Source organism: Neoarius graeffei, chromosome 5 (genome assembly GCF_027579695.1).
Source record: "Neoarius graeffei isolate fNeoGra1 chromosome 5, fNeoGra1.pri, whole genome shotgun sequence".
In the NCBI taxonomy this organism is placed as follows: Eukaryota; Metazoa; Chordata; class Actinopteri; order Siluriformes; family Ariidae; genus Neoarius; species Neoarius graeffei.
In genome coordinates, this window is record NC_083573.1 from 41,811,833 (window position 1) to 41,826,333 (window position 14,501).

At 40.8% G+C, this 14,501-nt stretch overlaps 1 protein-coding gene across 2 annotated transcripts in view; it reads left to right on the top strand.

Annotated features, from left to right (window-relative positions):
• The window catches only part of col14a1a (collagen, type XIV, alpha 1a), a 256,796-nt gene that overhangs the window by 62,440 nt on the left and 179,855 nt on the right, over window positions 1-14,501 (top strand). For both annotated transcript variants that reach the window (XM_060921730.1, XM_060921731.1), the window contains exons 6-8: window positions 11,965-12,120; window positions 12,230-12,349; window positions 12,427-12,591. In XM_060921730.1, the coding sequence (XP_060777713.1) occupies window positions 11,965-12,120; window positions 12,230-12,349; window positions 12,427-12,591 (441 nt within the window). The remainder of the gene's footprint in view (window positions 1-11,964; window positions 12,121-12,229; window positions 12,350-12,426; window positions 12,592-14,501) is intronic.

Here is a 14,501-nt window from a genome sequence, read left to right on the forward strand (position 1 = left end):
AGGGTAGTAAAACTCGCTTTCGCTGTGAACACTGTCGTTATCGCTATCCATGCTGTAAAATTAATGCTATTTTCCTGAGAAATGCTGGCAAAAATGTATAAGATTTTTGATAATCTTATAAATAAATCTTATTAAAAAAAGATAAATGTTGACAAAAAATGTGACTATGTTTGTTGTTGTTGTGAACGAGCAAGTCGCCAGAGGTCCGTAACCGGGGTCTGTAACCGGGGTCCGTACCGTAGGATACGAACCTGCTCGCCAGCCAATCAGAGCGCAGGATTTGGACCGCGAAAAAAATAAATATATGTTATTTACCAGCTGGGAGGTCCATATCGTGAAATACCATGACCAAGGTCTTGAAAGTACTGACCGAGGTCAGTATTCAAGGCCGAGGTCACGGTATTTCACCATACAGACCAACCTTAAGCTGGTAAATAATCTCATCTCATTATCTCTAGCCGCTTTATCCTTCTACAGGGTCGCAGGCAAGCTGGAGCCTATCCCAGCTGACTACGGGTGAAAGGCGGGGTACACCCTGGACAAGTCGCCAGGTCATCACAGGGCTGACACATAGACACAGACAACCATTCACACTCACATTCACACCTACGGTCAATTTAGAGTCACCAGTTAACCTAACCTGCATGTCTTTGGACTGTGGGGGAAACCGGAGCACCCAGAGGAAACCCACATGGACAACATGCAAACTCCGCACAGAAAGGCCCTCGCCAGCCACGGGGCTCGAACCCGGACCTTCTTGCTGTGAGGCGACAGCGCTAACCACTACACCACCGTGCCGCCCCCTGGTAAATAATATATATTTTTTTTCTTTACCAAATTCTAACAGAAAACGAGAGCGCCCGAAAGGGAAAACCGAGCCGAGCCGCCATTTTGAATCCTCATTCACGGCTGTAATGCAAATGGCTTCCTCCTCGGTATACAAATACACTTCTATGGCAGGAAAAAAAACTACATTTTGCCACCTATGTAGTCCCCTATTTATACAAAATTGAGTCATTCAGGATTCAGCCATGTTTTTGCTCGGCATTAGCAACAGTTACAGGTTTTTAGCTTTCTCCTGAAATGTTTTATTTTATTTTTTCTTCCTCAGGGTAGTAAAACTCGCTTTCACTGTGAAGACTGTCATTATCGCTATCCATGCTGTAAAATTAATGCTATTATGCTGAGAAATGCTGGCAAAAATTTGTAAGATTTTTGATAAAAATCTTATAAATAAATCTTATAAAAAAGATAAATGTTGATGAAAATTGCTACTATGTTTGTTGTTGTTGTGAACTAGCGAGTCGCCAGAGGTCCATAACCGGGGTCCGTAACTGGGGTCCGTACCTTAGGATATGGACCCGCTTGCCAGCCAATCAGAGCGTAGGATTTGATGGAAACTGGACCGCGAAAAAAATAAGAACCTTTATTTAACTGACAAAAGTGAAAAAAAAAAAGATTTTCAATCGTTTTACTGACCAACTTAATTGCATTTTTTAAAAATATAAATAAAGTTAGAATTTGATGCCTGCAACACACTCAAAAAAAGTTGGGACAGAGGCATTATTACCATTGTATTACACCACCTTTCCTTTAATAACACTTTTTAATCGTATGGGAACTGAGAATATTAATGGTTACAGTTTTGTAATTGGAATTTTTGTCCATTCTTGCTTGATACAAGACTTGAGCTGCTCAACAGTCCGTGGTCACTGTTGTCTGATTCTCCTCTTCATGATGCGACATACATTCTCAATAGGAGACAGATCTGGACTGGCAGCAGGCCAGTCAAGCACATGCACTCTGTCTATGAAGCCGTGTTGTTGTAGCCCATACAGAATGAGGCCTGCATTGTCCTGCAGAAATAAGCATGGACTTCCTGGTAAGAGACTTTGCCTTGATGGCAACGTACATCTCCCTGAAATCCCAATATATGTCCCAATATATCAATGGTACTTTCACACACATGCAACTCACCCATCCCGTGGGCACTGATACCCCCCCCATACCATCACAGATATTGGCTTTTGCACCTTTCACTGACAGTAAACTGGATGGTCGTGTTCACCTTTGGCACTGAGAACTTGACATCCGGTTTTCTTGAAAACAAGCTGAAATGTGGACTCATCTGACCACAGCACACATTTCCACTGTCTTTCGGTCCAGCTTAGATGAGTTCAGGCCCAGAGAAATCAGCGGCGTTTCTGCATATGGTTGATGAATGGCTTCCTCCTTGTGTAATACAGTTTCAGGTTGCATTTCTGGATGCAGCGGCGGACTGTGTTAAGTCCGTTTCCGGTTGAGAGTACGTCGTGCGCGTTCTGGCTGCCGCTTCTCACCAGAGCTTTTTTATTTTATTTCTTTTTCTATTTTTTTTTTCTGTGTGTTTGTGTAGTTTGATGTTTGTTTGAGTGTTTTGTCCGCCGGTTGTGGTGTAGCTCCGGACCCAGTTTTGGGCGTCGGTTCCCTCCAGGCTTTGGTTCGCCATGGGCGATGCCTGCGCTCCCAGCTGTGGACTGCAGTGAGCTCGTTGCTCATTTTACATCGTGGTTGTCCAGTGCTCTGCGCTTTGACGCTTGGCGTGATGTTCCGAGCGATGTTGTTCGGTGGTGTTGCGGCGGCTGTGCAGGAGGTTTGGGACGCACCAGCACTCTGCGTGGCGGAGCTTCTCTGCTTGCTTTGTGGATCCATGGCGTGGTGTTCGAGTGATGTTGTTGACGGCGTCACGGCGGCGGTGCTGGAGATGTGGGACTTGTTTTCGTGCGCCTTTTGGTGGGACTGTGGCTGCTACACCACGGGAATTACATCCTGACCCCTACTTGGTGGACTTTTTACTTTTTATTTATTTATTTATTTTTTATTATCTTTTTTTTTCTTTCCTTGTCTATAATTGTAAAGCGTCCTTGGGTTTTTTGAAAGGCGCTATATAAATTTAACTTATTATTATTATTATTATTATTATTAAGTCACAACAGTTTTCAGAAGTACTCCTGAGCCCATGTGGCTATATTTGTCACATTAGCATGACGGTTTCTCAGGCAGTGCTGTGTGAGGGCTCGAAGGTCACGTACATTCAACAGCGTTTTCCGACCTTGCCCTTTACACACTGAGATGTCTCCGAATCCCCTGAATCTTTTCACAATATTATATACTGCAGATTTTGAAAGAACTAAAATCTTGCGTTGAGAAACTTTCTTTTAGAATTGATTAACAATTCTCTCACGAATTTTGGCACAAATGAGTGAACCATGACCCATCCTTGCTTGCAAAGACTGAGCCTTTGGTGCTGCTCCTTTTATACCCAATCATGTTACCAATTAATCTCCTTGTTGTGGAATCTTCCAAACTTTTCAGTCTTATTTTGCCTTTGACCTAACTTTTTTTTTTGAGTGTGCTGCAAGCATCAAATTTTAACTTGGTTTATATTGACAAAATACAATTAAGTTGATCAGTAAAACTACTGAAAATCTTTTTTTGTTCTTTTGTAAGTTAAATAAAGGTTCATGTAACTTAACAAATCATAGATTTTTGTTTTAATTGCACTTTGGAAAATATCCCATCTTTTTTAGAAATGGGGTTAGTACATGTGTGTATGCATGCATGTAAGTTAAGTAGCCATCTTAGCTTCTGCTAGTTTAGTCTTTATTAAAGCTGGTGCATTTACTCATTAGAGTATTACTTCTGGTTGGGCCCTTTTACGCTGTTTAGTAGGTAGTAGTAGAGATAATGTTTAGGTGATGTCCAGGGTCGTAGCCAGCATTGTAAAATCACCAAGGTCCATGATTTTTTTAAAAAAAAAATCATGTATGTGGCAAGAGTAAGAATAATTTAAGCTTGTTTAATGGTTTGATCTAGCCCAAGCAATGAGGACAAAACTGCGCTGCTTCAAAAATGTAAATTTAACAGCTTCATGAAAGTGCGCTGATGGTTACCATGAAAAACCCGTGTCTCCTGCACTGCGTTCCTCTCCCGAGTCATGCACTCATTCGGTTTTGTGTTCTTGGTCTCAGAGCCGCACGAAACAGACAACAGAAGACAGAATCAACGTTTAACATAATTAACAATGCACTTTTTACGGAGACGTTTTAATGTTATTCTTTATTTTTTTTTTATCCAGTTGAATATTTAGCGTACAAATGTATTTTCAGCTCTTAAAAATGACCGAGGTCCGGACCTCGGTGGCCTCATAGCTGGCTACGGCCATGGTGATGTCTACATTTTGAAGTTGAAGTTTATATAGTTCATTTAAGCTCTTGTACTTGAAATAAATAAGTGCCATTTGCTGAACACTGATAGTTAAATTTACTTCAGTGTATTATGTGACTAATCCTTGGTGCTGTGTAAACCTGCCTTAAAATATACTTAGTTCAATTTATTAAGATTGTGTGTGTGGAAATTGTTACCTCACTTTTTTTGAGTAAATCTCTCTCCAGTATAATTTTCAGTGTATTATGGGTTGCAGGCAGTGTTTTTTTTTTTTTCTGGTAAATATAAGTTGCTGAAACTGGCACGAGTTGAGACAGATATGTAATATTCGGATATCAGATGTCTGGATAAATGGACTGACAAATAAATACTAATTATTTGTAAAATTATTAAATTGCTTACTTATCACCTTTATTTTAGCCCTACATGCCCATTAGCCTTTATTTTCCCTTTTCTGTTTGTTTAATTATGTGCATTGTGAAACCAAACCAAAACATATTGCAGGATCCATTTACGTTTCTCCTGTTTTGTCGCATTACAAGCTGGAATTAAAATGGATTTTTGGGGGGTTAGCACCATTTGATTTACACAACGTGCCTACCACTTTAAAGGTGCACATTGTCTTTTTATTGTGATGCAAACAGCAATTAAGATTTTAAAAAAAGAGAGAGAACCCAGGAGTATGCATAAGTATTCACCTCCTTTCGTATGAAACCCCTAAATAAGAGCTGGTCCAACCAATTCACTTCATAAGTCACATAATTAGTTGACTAAGATCCACCTGTGTGCAATCAGAGTGTCACATGATCTGTCACATGATGTCTGTATAAATCAACCTGTTCTGGAAGGACCCTGACTCTGCAACACTACTAAGCAAGCAACATGAGAACCAAGGAACCTCCAAACAGGTCAGAGACAAAGTTGTGAAGAAGTATGGATCAGAGTTGGGTTATAAAAAATATCCCAAACTTTGAATATCCCAAGGAGCACCATTAAATCCATTATAGCAAAATGGAAAGAATATGGCACCACGACAAACCTGACAAGAGAAGGCTGCCCACCAAAACTCACAGACCGGGCAAGGAGGCAATTAATCAGAAATGCAAATAGACACCAAAGATAACTCTGAAGGAGCTGCAAAGATCCACAGTGGAGATGGGAGTATCTGTCCGTAGGATCACTTTAAGCCGTACATTCCACAGAGTGGGGCTTTATGGAAGAGTGGCCAAAAAAAAAAGTAATTGTTTAAGAAAACACGTTTGGATTTTGCCCAACAGCATGTGGCAGACTCCTCAAACACATGGAAGAAGATTCTGTGGTCAAATGAGACTAAAATTGATCTTTTTGGCCATCATGGGAAACGCCATATGTGGCACAAACCCAACACCCTGAGAACACCATTCCTACAGTGAAGCATGGTGGTGGCAGTATCATGTTGTGGGGATATTTTTCATCTGCAGGGACAGGAAAGCTGGTCAGGATTGAAGGAAAGATGGATGGCACTAAATACAGGGCAGTTCTGGAGGAAAACCTGTTTGAGTTGGCCAGAGGTTTGAGACTGGGATGAAGGGAAATGTTTAAAGGGAAACATTTAAATGTCTTGGAATGGCCTAATCAAAGCCCAGACCTCAATCCAATTGAGAATCTGTGGCATAACTTGAAGATTGCTGTATACCAACGCAACCCATCTAACTTGAATGAGTTGGAGCAGTTTTGCCTTGAGGAATGGGCAAAAATCCCAGTGGCTAGATGTGCTAAGCTAATAGAGACACACCCCAAGAGAATTGCAGTAAAAGGTGGCTCTACAAAGTATTGACTTTTTTTTTGGGGGGGGGGGGGGGGGGGGGGGGGGGGGGGGGGGGAATACTTATGCACACTCCAGATTTCTGTTTTTTTTCATCTTAATTATTGTTTGTCTCACAGTAAAACAATTTTCATCTTTAACATGGTAGGTCTGTTGTGTAAATCAATGGTGCTAACCCCCCCAAAAATCCATTTTAATTCCGGCCTGTAACGTGACAAAACAGGACAAACAAAAAGGGGGATGAATACTTTTGCAAGACACTGTAACTCTGATTCAAATTCAGCAAAAGGACTGATAGGCATAAAAGTGTTTTAAGTTTACTTTAGCTTCGAGGGTATTATTATCTTTTGCTCCATTTCCTTTTTTCCTGGACACTTCTTCAACAGATACTGCCAGCAGAGACATAACTGAGAGTTACAGTCTTTACTATTGGACGCCAGCACAGCAGATTAATAGTCCAGACACACAGACCTCAGTGGACTCAGGCAAACTAACATATTCACATAAGCCTCTCGACACAGTCAGGATGTCCTCATTTGATGTCTTAATGCCACAATGAATCATCGGAGATGATTTTATGTTGTTCTGTGACTGCAGAAGCCCATATGTGAAGATGTCATTCGAGAATAGAGAGAGCTGTGTGTGTGTGTAGAATATCTTATTGTTCATCTTGCTTATTTTTCTTTAATTTCATGTTAATCTCACCTGCTTGTCTGTTTTTTTTCTTCCTCCAGCTTGCATGTTTGTCGCCGACTCCTCAAGGAAACCCTAAGCCATATACCTGAGAACATCTCTGTGCTCTAACTAATACTCTGCTGTCACATGACCTTGGGCTTCTAAGACAGAAACGTTCTCTGTTGCAGAGTCTCTGAAGCTCTCAGGGATTAGAGTGAATCAATTCTTCTGGATCAGTGATGATCCTTATGCGTTCTCACCACTGGTTCCCATCAGCATAATCGGGCTCATGCACAAGCTCCCTGATAAGGAAGAGCAGCCTCGTGCTTCATCACCATCCAAATAAGTGGATCTCTAACTGTGTATTTAATGACCCTCTTACTCAGGATGCTCATTCTTGCAAGTTCCTCTGATTTCCTTTCACAGCATTGTCACAGATAGCAGCTGAAGGTGTAATGGTGTGCAGCTGCATTGTGTAATACTACAGGCCATACAACACCTGTTTGGCAATAGAAATGGCAGATACAGAATTAAAACAATATAAAACCGGCCGGTGAATGAGCTCTTATTTAGCGCTTACACACACTTACCCTCACTATGAATCTCAAAGGTGCCGAATTGACTTTTGTATTTTCAATTTAGTGTGATGTACTTTGGCACTATTTGAGTATCTGCCATATTAACGTTTTTATAGCATAACCACTTAGAGAGCCAAGCTGAGAAAACACAAGATGTAAATCACCTCCAAATCAGCTCAGTCAACTGTTTGCCATTATCAGTGCAGCATGACTGTGGTATATTTTAACCAACTTTCTACAAAAAAAAAAGAACAAACAAACAAAAAAACCTGAAAACTATTCCATGCCAGACTATAATAAACAACTTAACTTTTTTTTAACTAGTGGGGGTTTTTTTTTCCGTCAATTGAACATTGATTTTTTTTAAAGCTCTGAAATCAGTTGTATTATGCAACAGTCTTAAAGTGAGTACATTTGTAAATGTAAAGAATATGACTAGAGTTCATTTTAAAAAATTATAATTTTTTAAAATTTTGGTCATTAAAAATACATATTTTAGAGTTAAATGGAGCTAAATAACAATTATGCTTGGAAACACATTTTAATACACACACACACACACACACACACACACACACACACACACACACACACACACACACACATACAACCCCAATTCCAAAAAAGTTGGGACAAAGTACAAATTGTAAATAAAAACGGAATGCAATAATTTACAAATCTCAAAAACTGATATTGTATTCACAATAGAACATAGACAACATATCAAATGTCGAAAGTGAGACATTTTTAAATTTCATGCCAAATATTGGCTCATTTGAAATTTCATGACAGCAACACATCTCAAAAAAGTTGGGACAGGGGCAATAAGAGGCTGGAAAAGTTCAAGGTACAAAAAAGGAACAGCTGCAGGACCAAATTGCAACTCATTAGGTCAATTGGCAATAGGTCATTAACATGACTGGGTATAAAAAGAGCATCTTGGAGTGGCAGCGACTCTCAGAAGTAAAGATGGGAAGAGGATCACCAATCCCCCTAATTCTGCGCCGACAAATAGTGGAGCAATATCAGAAAGGAGTTCGACAGTGTAAAATTGCAAAGAGTTTGAACATATCATCATCTACAGTGCATAATATCATCAAAAGATTCAGAGAATCTGGAAGAATCTCTGTGCGTAAGGGTCAAGGCCGGAAAACCATACTGGGTGCCCGTGATCTTCGGGCCCTTAGACGGCACTGCATCACATACAGGCATGCTTCTGTATTGGAAATCACAAAATGGGCTCAGGAATATTTCCAGAGAACATTATCTGTGAACACAATTCACCGTGCCATCCGCCGTTGCCAGCTAAAACTCTATAGTTCAAAGAAGAAGCCGTATCTAAACATGATCCAGAAGCGCAGACGTCTTCTCTGGGCCAAGGCTCATTTAAAATGGACTGTGGCAAAGTGGAAAACTGTTCTGTGGTCAGACGAATCAAAATTTGAAGTTCTTTATGGAAATCAGGGACGCCGTGTCATTCGGACTAAAGAGGAGAAGGACGACCCAAGTTGTTATCAGCGCTCAGTTCAGAAGCCTGCATCTCTGATGGTATGGGGTTGCATTAGTGTGTGTGGCATGGGCAGCTTACACATCTGGAAAGACACCATCAATGCTGAAAGGTATATCCAGGTTCTAGAGCAACATATGCTCCCATCCAGACGACGTCTCTTTCAGGGAAGACCTTGCATTTTCCAACATGACAATGCCAAACCACATACTGCATCAATTACAGCATCATGGCTGCGTAGAAGAAGGGTCCGGGTACTGAACTGGCCAGCCTGCAGTCCAGATCTTTCACCCATAGAAAACATTTGGCGCATCATAAAACGGAAGATACGACAAAAAAGACCTAAGACAGTTGAGCAACTAGAATCCTACATTAGACAAGAATGGGTTAACATTCCTATCCCTAAACTTGAGCAACTTGTCTCCTCAGTCCCCAGACGTTTACAGACTGTTGTAAAGAGAAAAGGGGATGTCTCACAGTGGTAAACATGGCCTTGTCCCAACTTTTTTGAGATGTGTTGTTGTCATGAAATTTAAACTCACCTAATTTTTCTCTTTAAATGATACATTTTCTCAGTTTAAACATTTGATATGTCATCTATGTTCTATTCTGAATAAAATATGGAATTTTGAAACTTCCACATCATTGCATTCCATTTTTATTTACAATTTGTACTTTGTCCCAACTTTTTTGGAATTGGGGTTGTATATAGTATAATGTTTTGCCCTTTTTTCTCATTGTGTTCCTGCATATGGACAGTTTACTTCTAATTACTTCTAAGTTATATTTAGGAAAAGTGACGTGATATGCGGACAGCATGGTGGTGTAGTGGTTAGCGCTGTCGCCTCACAGCAAGAAGGTCCTGGGTTAGAGTCCAGTGGCCGGCAAGGGCCTTTCTGTGTGGAGCTTGCATGCTCTCTGCGTGGGTTTCTTCCGGGTGCTCCGGTTTCCCCTACAGTCCAAAGGCATGCAGGTTAGGCTAATTGGTGGCTCTAAATTGACTGTAGATGTGAATGGTTATCTGTGTTTATGTGTTGACCTGGTGACTCACCCATAGTCAGCTGGGGTAGGCTCCAGCTTGCCTGTGACCCTGTTGGACAGGATAAGTGGCTACAGATAATGGATGGATGAATGACGTGATATGCAATTTATGGTAAGAAAAAACATCAAAAGAATATGGAAAGCATTTTAAGACCATTTATGTATGAAAGGGTTTATATCCAAATCTACAGTGGCGGCTTGTTCGTAGGGGCAGGTGAGGCATTCATTCAACAAAACTTTATGAAGATTAAGTCCTCGTTCACAACTCCATACATTTTACGTTCTGGTGAAATACTAATGGCCTCTTTTGCGTGAACTACAATTTAAAATAATGTCACTATTTCACAAATATTTAACAGTTATTCCACGAAATTGAGTCATACATGAGCTGATAGCCAAGATCCCGCAACATCTGCATAGAAAGTTGAGCAAATCACCAGAATATCAGCTTTTATTCTATCCACATTCACTGGATATGAGCCATCGCGCGCTCTACTACTAGTATATCAGCTCATATACCGTGAGCAGAGAAAAACAAAATGGTGGAGCGTGTTGCCGAATCAACCGAGGACGAAATAAAAACTACTCAAAAACAAAATTCCAAAAAATACAAAAAAAAAAAAGCAACAAAATTCGGAATAATAATAAGAAACCTTTATTCATCACATGCACACTTCAAGCACAGTGAAATTCATCCTCTGCATTTAACCCATCTGAAGCAGTGAACACACACACACACTCAGAGCAGTGGGCAGCCACACCAGAGCGCCCGGGGAGCAGTCAGGGGTTCGGTACCTTGCTCAAGGGCACTTCAGCCCAAGGCCACTGCACATCAACCTAACTGCATGTCTTTGGATTGTGGGAGGAAACCCACGCAGACACAGGGAGAACATGCAAACTCCACACAGAAAGGCCCTCGCCAGCCGCTGGGTTCGAACCTGGAACCTTCTTGCTGTGAGGCAACTGTGCTAACCACTACACCACCACGCCATAATCTTTGATGGTAAGAATGTGTCTTTTTTTTAAATTATTTTTCAAGAATTATTATTATCTCATTTTTCACAAATTGCAATGGTCATTTTGCTGGTTTGTTTACATCTAAGCGGAAATTATTTTATTGGACGTTTTGTATAAAGTTTTTATTTGCCGAATTTGAAAAAATAAAAATGCTGTGCTTCTCAAAATCCAGTGAATGTGGATAGAATAAAACAATTATTCCAGTCAATCTCATCATACATGGTTTATAGCCAACTCGGTGCTACGCGCCTCGTCGGCTCTCAGCTCATGTACGACTCGATTTCGTGGAATAACTGTTAAATAGCATAAGTCAAGTTTCATATGATAGCCTCTCAGCTTTGTTTTGTTTGAGGCTATGTCGTTATTCATGCAATTCTTAGCTACATTTGTAATATACTGTACATACTTCTCGGCATTCTGTTCGCATGGCTTGTTGGGTGCTAGATTGTAATCTTTTGGACAGAAAGTGCTCTATCTATAAAATATATGAGATATATAGAAATAGCTATATATTATAGTGTGGAGGCAGACAAGCCTGTTTTACAAGGTATAAATGGCTAAAAGAGGAATGCAGCACACTCCCATGCCCTAAACAGTGTTTTGTGCGTCTGCAACGTCTAGATTTAGTGCCTTCAGTGGGAGCTCCTCCATTACTGCTCATGTTAAAAATGTGCGTGTTTATAACCCTCTGGTGCTGAACTCTGGTGGGGTTCACTGGGGAGAGGCACTGCTCATAGACATGCAGCTAAAGAACGAAAGGAGCAATCTATCACTTTTTAAAGATTCATGTATTGTAGCTTGAGTGGAGCCCAAAGCAAATCGTCTGCAGTGTAAGAACATGTCAAATGACACTGTGTTTGACTTGCGTCTTATTATACGCACAAATCATGTTGTTCTCCTTATTGTTCTCCTCATGTTACTGGAAGCTTTGTGATTTAATAAAAAAAAATGTACCTCCCCATTTGTGACTCGTGTAGAGGTTGAACAATTGCTTTGCACGCCTTTTGAGGAATGAATCCTGCACCTGCATATATCCCACTTTACATAGCAAGGTGTGTTAAATGTGTCCTAGATATCAATGTGAATCCTCTCTCTCTCTCTCTCTCGCTCTCTGTTTCTTTCTGAATACTCTATAGCGGATCAGTTTGTGTGCACTACGTCTGCGGTCGCTGATATCGTCATCCTGGTAGATGGCTCGTGGAGTATCGGTCGACTCAATTTCCGCCTGGTGCGCACATTCCTGGAAAACCTGGTGAATGCTTTTGATGTGGGAATCGATAAAACCCGTATAGGTACGATTACTTAGCTGTCCTTTCTCTGAATCACCATGACTGTGATTAGCAGTACGTTGTGATTTTATTTTAGTACGTTAACGTGGATTATCATGTTTTTAATGCTCAGGGCTGGCTCAGTACAGTGGAGATCCCAGGATTGAGTGGCACCTCAATGCCTTTACCACTAAAGAATCCGTCATTGACGCTGTCAAAAACCTGCCATACAAAGGAGGAAACACACTCACAGGTGAGCGTACTCGCAGTAGGATAAACAGGATACGGATTCTGCTTGTCTGGTTACTTTTAAACATGGTGTGTCCACAGGTTTGGCCCTCACATACCTTCTGAAGAACAGCTTCAAACCAGAATCTGGTTCTCGAAACAACGTGCCTAAAATCGGGATCCTGATCACCGATGGGAAATCCCAGGATGCTGTTGACATTCCTGCCCAGAGCTTGAAGGATGCTGGTGTTGAGCTCTTTGCCATTGGTAAGAGGTTCTTCGTAGGGCTTTGTATAAAACATTTCTGTCATACAAACACTATAAAGTCTATCAAGTGTACATTAAACACAGCAACACTTGTAAGTCATGCTTAAAGTTTATTAATTATACTACAGCACGATAGAAATTTCTGAATCTGATTGATCAGAAGGAGTTAATTGATTAAATGCTTTGTAAGAGTCAGAGGTGAAGCTACGAGTTTATGTTTTCAGATTGTGGAAAGTCTGTGGACGGAGGACTTTTGTGGTTTCTCAGAAACAAGCTGCAGTTTTTTCTGTCTTCTTATCAAGAGAAAATGAGGTCGTATATCATGGCTGTTCCATGGCATTTAATGCTACTGTAAACAGATGAAAAGTGCAGCGTAGGAAATAAGTCCGTACCGGGGGACGTTGACCGGTAATTTTCGCATTTGTCCGTCTGTATTTCAAAAGCATTAGACCAGATGGCCCATGAAAAAAATTGTAAAGATATGGGTCTAATCTACTTCCAATTTTCGTCCAAATGTTACGCTGAGCGAATACATTGTCATAACACGGCCTGTGAAATGAGGGCCCACGCAGGCGCGACTTTAAAAATTCATAACTCAGCCACCAATGGTCCTAGCCCCGCCAAAATTTAGGGGCACATCCCTCTCCCCGAGCCCTTTTGATCCAGCACAGGCACAGCCCACTCTGACCCCGTCTTGGCCTTTTATTCGCCCCCGAAACCCCCAAGCAAGTGCTACTTGCCGAAAACTCTAATATGAGCCCTGGCTTGAGCCAGCTTTTAAAAATTCATAACTCGGCCATTGATGGTCCTATCCTCACCAAAATTTACAGGCTCATCGCTCTCCCCGAGACCTTTCGAACCAGCCCAGGCTTGGCCCGATTCAATGTCAGGAGCGAGCGCGGATCGCAGAAAGCTTTAGCACGAGCCCCAGCTCCAGCCGCTCGCACGCGTGGGGATTTAAAAATTCATAACACAGCCACTGAAGGTCTTCGCCCTGCCAAAATTTACAGGCATCTCCCTCTCCCTGAGTGGCACACGAAATAGGACAATAATAATATACTCAGTATTCACTGTTGTTTTTATTGCACGATGCAGTTGAACTAGTGTTTTAGGGTTGACAGTATCTGATTGACCCAGTCAGTTGATTAAAAGTTCAGTTTACATGAAGCTTTGCAGTACAGTATTATTTTAAGTGCCAAACTGCCAGTCACTGGATATGTTGTTATTATTATGTGCATTTTTTAAAATTCATAAGAAGAATGACAGTCAGTCGTATGCTTTGTAGGATGTAGATTTATATTTTAATCGAGTTTTTATTTTCTTCTATTTCCTAAGTTCTAGTCCAGCAGATTTTAGTCTGAATGCCAAATGATGTTACCATGTCTAGTTTTGCGTCATTTTAAAAGTCATTGTGTTACAACGTTACGTGGAATCTCGTACTCAAAATTTTAACTCTATATGTAAGAATAGTTGTATTGTTAATTATGAAATTTCTTCTAGACTTATTATAAACAGAGTATAAAAATAGTCAGGTTTTAGTAACACACCTGCGTGTGTTACTGTTTTTTTGGGTAGAACTTTAAAGGAGATACGCAGAACCTTTATTTATTTTTTAAAAAAATATTTTTTGGGCTTTTATCACCTTTATTGAATAGGACAGTGTAGAGACAGGACAGGAAATGAGTGGGAGAGAGAGACGGATCAGGAAATGACCTCGGGTTGGAATCGAACCCGGGTCCCCGGATTTATGGTATGGCGCCTTAACCACGACACCCCAGAACCTTTATTTTTAAATACATTTCTGAGTGGATAGTATCTCCATCCTTAACTCTTGTATGCTGCATAAATGGGAATAAAAATATATATTTTTGAGGGTTAAAATTGACCGCAAAATTGGCATTCGAGCTGCC